Source organism: Prunus dulcis, unplaced genomic scaffold (assembly GCF_902201215.1).
Source record: "Prunus dulcis unplaced genomic scaffold, ALMONDv2, whole genome shotgun sequence".
Classification (NCBI taxonomy): Eukaryota; Viridiplantae; Streptophyta; class Magnoliopsida; order Rosales; family Rosaceae; genus Prunus; species Prunus dulcis.
This window is the reverse complement of record NW_023010259.1, coordinates 4,951-9,920: the sequence shown is the minus strand read 5'-3', so window position 1 is coordinate 9,920 and position 4,970 is coordinate 4,951. Positions and strand designations below refer to the sequence as shown.

At 39.2% G+C, this 4,970-nt stretch overlaps 1 protein-coding gene across 1 annotated transcript; it reads right to left on the bottom strand.

The window, feature by feature from the left end:
* Positions 1–2,933: 2,933 nt before the first annotated feature.
* Positions 2,934–3,794, bottom strand: LOC117613303. Its single transcript, XM_034341919.1, has one exon. It carries the CDS (start codon positions 3,792–3,794, stop codon positions 2,934–2,936), a length of 861 nt encoding a protein of 286 aa, XP_034197810.1.
* Between the last annotated feature and the right edge of the window lie 1,176 nt (positions 3,795–4,970).

The following is a 4,970-nucleotide window of genomic DNA, read 5'->3' as shown; positions in this document are numbered from 1 at the left end:
GGCCGATCCGGGACCCCGTGGGTCCGCGGTCTCCGATGACCAATCTGGGCTTCTCTGAAGGTTCCTCACAGAGGAGGAACCATGTTCCGCGAAATTGGTCCGAAACGGACGGTCAGATTAGCCAAAATCGCGTTATCGCTTAAAATCCAAACCCTAACCCCAGGGTTCGCGATTCCGGAGTATCCGGGACTCCGATTCGCAATCCGTCGATTCCTACACGATCCTGAAACTATGTAGACCGACATATCCAAAATTCAGCACGATCCAACGATTTACTGCACCCAAAGATCGCTCGATATGGAAAATCCGTTATGGGCTCAAACGGACTCCGAATCGTGATCCGCGAAATCCTACGCGCTCGTGACACCACGAGGATCTTAAAACTGCCAGAGTCATTCAAACACCCTCGGCCACGCGCCGCCACACGCGCGGGCAGATCGGGTGTCCTAAGCGATTATGGTTCGTCGAAAAATCTCGGAACCAAGACTCCAAACTCCTATCCTAGGTAAAACACCCCATTTGGAGTCACTTTTGTTCTTGGACATACCCTAAAAAGTGGCCGGAAATGGCCGATCACGGTGGCGGAAGTTCGGCCGATTTTCAAGTTGAAAATCGAGTGATCTAGAGGTGAAATCGATCAAAACCCAGCCAACCATCAGTTAGAGCACGAAAAATAGCTGAGAAACCATACCTTACTCGATTGATTTGGTGGAGAATTGAGTGGGAACGAAGGAGATGAAGTTTGGATGAAAAACCGGCGGAAATCGCCAGTTTCCGGCCAATTCCCGGCGGTCCAAGGCCGGCGACGGGTCGAGGAAGGGAGGCGGCGGCGAGGCGGACCGATTGGCACCAACGTCGGAGGTCGCCGTGCCCTGTAGCGGCGGCACGCTCGATCTGAAATAGGGAGGGGGGCGGCGGTCGCGACGGGAGAGAGAGAGAGAGAGGAGAGAGAAATGAGGAAAGAGAAGGGAGAAGGAAGAGATAAAATCTGACTTTTTCCAAATTACTGTTTTGCCCTTCGCGGTATTTTGATCGTATCTTCTTCATTACAACTCCAATTCAGGTGTACTCCGTGTCTACGGACTCGTTTCGCCGTGCTCTACGCAACAGCGCAAGCGAAATTCCCAAATTCTTTCTCAATCAAAAAGTCAAATTTCCCCCATTAAAATATGCGAGGGCAAAATCGTCTTTTGGGTAGAATAAAGAAATCTTAATTTTTAGATATTTTGGTTTGGGTTCTTGCACATTGAGCCTCGAGTTACCCACTTTGACTGCGGACTACGAGCCAAATGATGATATCCCTATTTTAGATAATCCATTCCAGCTTATTTATATCAGCCTCAAGTGATTTTAGTATTTTTCTCAATTACTTGTTTCTGCTTTTAGTTCTTTGTTCAATTTCTAGACTACTAAATGCTGTCTTGTACCTAACACACTAACTAAAACAAAGAATTCCCTTGCTAATGATAGCCAAAATCATCATCATCATCATCATCATCAGTAATATGATAAAAGTAGATTTAACACAATATGATGCACTAGTTTCCGAAGTGCTTTCTGAAATGTCACGAGATGTCATGCCCCTATCATTCAAGACCTTTAAGTTGGTCCTTCTATCCAAAGTGAAAAGGTCCACAACCTTCGGATGATGGTACATCTTTGCCAAGTGCAAAGGAGTATTTCTTCTGTTGTCTTTTTGGTTTATCAACATTTGAAACTCAACATTCTTGAGAAAATATTGGACAAGATTGTCCTCTTGGGAAAATATTTGACAAGATTGTACCAATAATAAAACCTTTAAATAAAACTCAATTTTAAAATTAGATGCCATATAGGATGTGTAATGTAATTTGATTTATTTACCAATTATGCCATTAAACTACTCTTTAAGTCCCTAATTTTAAGCAATGGAATAATGAGCTACAATCCAAATTAGTTTAAACTTCCATTAATTAGGAAATATTTTTGCTCACCACTTTAACCTAAGGTGTATGCTCATCACCTTTGTTAATACTTGACATGTATCAATAGACATAATCATAATTAACCTTTTACTTTAATTTATGTAACTATGATTATACTTATAGATATGGTGATTTATAAAATTATGAATTATTGTATTGTGCCGGCCAAAGAAAATGCGGCGAAAGAATATTGTGGGTGTTGGTGGGACCATATGCTTCTAGTATTAAATGTATTATTAATTATAAAGATGAATTGGCACCTCAAAATGGTGCCATTTTGTTTTAACAATTATTTTTCACTTTGGCACGGATAAATAATGGTGTCTTCTCAATGGGCGCTTACAAAGATTTAACAGTATCTTATAATCAATGGAAACCCCAAATATCAGATTCCAAGTTTGGAGCCATTCAACATGGCTTTGCTTAACTTGAATGGCTTCTATCTTAAAAAAAAGGTATATCTTTAATGGAAAATAGGGAAGGACTGAGCCAATAAATGATATATATTTTTTATGGCCACTAAAAAATATTTAAAAAAAAAAAAAAAGAAAAGAAAAAGAGTAAAGATTTCATTACATATTGGATTCAAGTGATTAGTTGAATCCAAACACTGGCAAACACTGGCAAGCTCACTAGCCAAACACAACTTGAGTGGTCAAACAATATTGGATTCAAGTGATTTTTTGTAGAAATGATCTTTGAATGAGCATCTACAACATAGATGGTTTGGATTAGTAAAATACAATGCGAAGTGAGTCCTACAATGGTATCCCTCAGAATCTTTATATATTACATAGCATCCAAGTTCTAACAGAAATAAATTAAGGCAAACATTGGCTAGCTCACTAGCCAAACACGACCTACTGGTTCTCCTTAAACACATTCTTCATCAATAAATAGATGGTTTACTTTAGCAATGTGGTGTAGTTGCTCCAATACACAAGGAAACGACAGACAGGCGTATTCTCCTCAGAATTTTTTGGTACGGTGACGTGCTCTCGAACTATCCACCAAACTATCAATCACGTTCCTGAGGCTTTTTGGGATCTTATGCTTGAACCTGCCCCACAACTTCCTCGCCAACCAAATGATAAGACGAATGGTGTGGATTGCAGCTATGATCCCAAGCAATGTAACCCAAACCACAATGGATATCTGGGATATCTTTTCATATGATTTGTAAATTTCAGTATTAGGGAACACTATCATAAGAGCATGTATATAGGTGCGTGCCAGAGAAGTAAGAGTGAGACACATGGCCATTGATAAAAGCCACATAATTACACGATTCCGGAGGGGAAATCCGCCAACAAGCAAAAGGGTGACACTGAGAGAAGAAATATACGAGATGGTATTGTTTGTTACGAAGTCGAGGAAGTCTTTTGGGAAGCCGCTGCCTGCCACTGAAGTTCCAGCAGAGAATATGTTATCATGGGTGCAATTAGTAGTACCTCCAGCGCTACTATTTATATAATTGTCTTGCCAAACACCACCGGGTGGATTAACTGCAGCTTGGAAAGTTGTGGTTGATATCATGGTTGCCACAACCATCAGCATGCCACGTGTATCTTCCAACCAAGTTCTTGGGTACTCCAAGCAATTTACCAGTCTATTTATCAGCCACCAAGCTGTCGCTACTGCTTTGTTCTGAATCTGACCAGCAGCGGCAGTAGTTCTTTTTGTTTCCATACCTGGGCCTGGCTCAACCAAAATTTGATCAAGTTCAGGTAGGCTGCTTGAGTCTCTCGGATTTTGTTCTGAAGAATATAACTGGATCACGCCATTTTCTTCTTCTTTTACAGCAGGTATCATCTGCACAAGTGGTACCATTAATATATTGAAAACTTTGTTGCTTGAAACGAATCGCGTGCAGTGGTGGATCCATGAAATTTTCATGGGAGCTGCAATATTTAAAACATTAAAATTTCAAAAAATAATTTAGACAAGCAAATGCCTTTGGAATTTAAACAATATTAATGTCATTCAAAATTAAAACAATTACGTCGATTACTAATTGATTATAGTCTATATGTGTTAATGTATGCATTTTGAGTTTTTTCTTTTGGCTTCCCTTGACAATTTTGTAATAGGACAATCATTGTAGTTTCTCAAGCTCTAAGTTTAGATTAAGAATTACTTTTCTAGGTGTTCTTATTTGCCTACATTCTGATGGAAAACAATGCGTTTGACAAAGGTAAATTCTGCATTACACTACATTGCATTCACTAAATTTCTAAAGATTATGACTAGTTATCTTTCCTTCGTATGACTAGTCATCTTGCATTCATATGATTAGTCATCTTTCCTTTGTATGATTAGTCAACCTTTGTTTCAATTAGGATTTCCAGCTAACTGTTTCCGACTGGGGCTTAACCATTTTTTTGTCATTTTCTACGAATTTCTCAGCTCCCATGTGTCTATTCTGACCTAGGAATTTTTGGTAAAAGCCAAAGAATTCCTCATTTGGCAGCTGTCACTTTTGAGGACAAGTTTTGGAAAGTTTCATAGCAAACTTTCGCTTCTTCTTCCTCAAGAGTAACCTTCATATTTTTCATCTTTGAATTTTCCAAATTTTTTCTTTTTGAAAACTGCATTTGAAATATGAAAACTTCATCTTGCTAGATCAAACACTCTATCATATACATCTAGGTCAGATTCAAGATTGATTTCTTCAAGAGTATGGTTTCTTGAAGAAATTGGTCATTTTCTCCATGAATCCAAATTTCATTTCTGTCTGAGTTAAAGCTTGCAAGCTAGTGCCATGGGATGAAAGAGCTGGAGAAGGAGCTGTCATTGCCATGAAGAACTGGGCTTCAAGCTTTGCTAAACTGGAGAAGAAGATTACACAAAGGAGGTATAGCTCATCTTCCTAAATAGACTTAGTAATTCTCTAGGCCTGCAGGTACATATTGGTATGCTCTGTGTATGTTATTGTTTGGTATAATTCATATCTAACAGTTGACTAGTCATAAGAGTATTTGGTCAAGGTCTAGAGTGTGTGAAGAT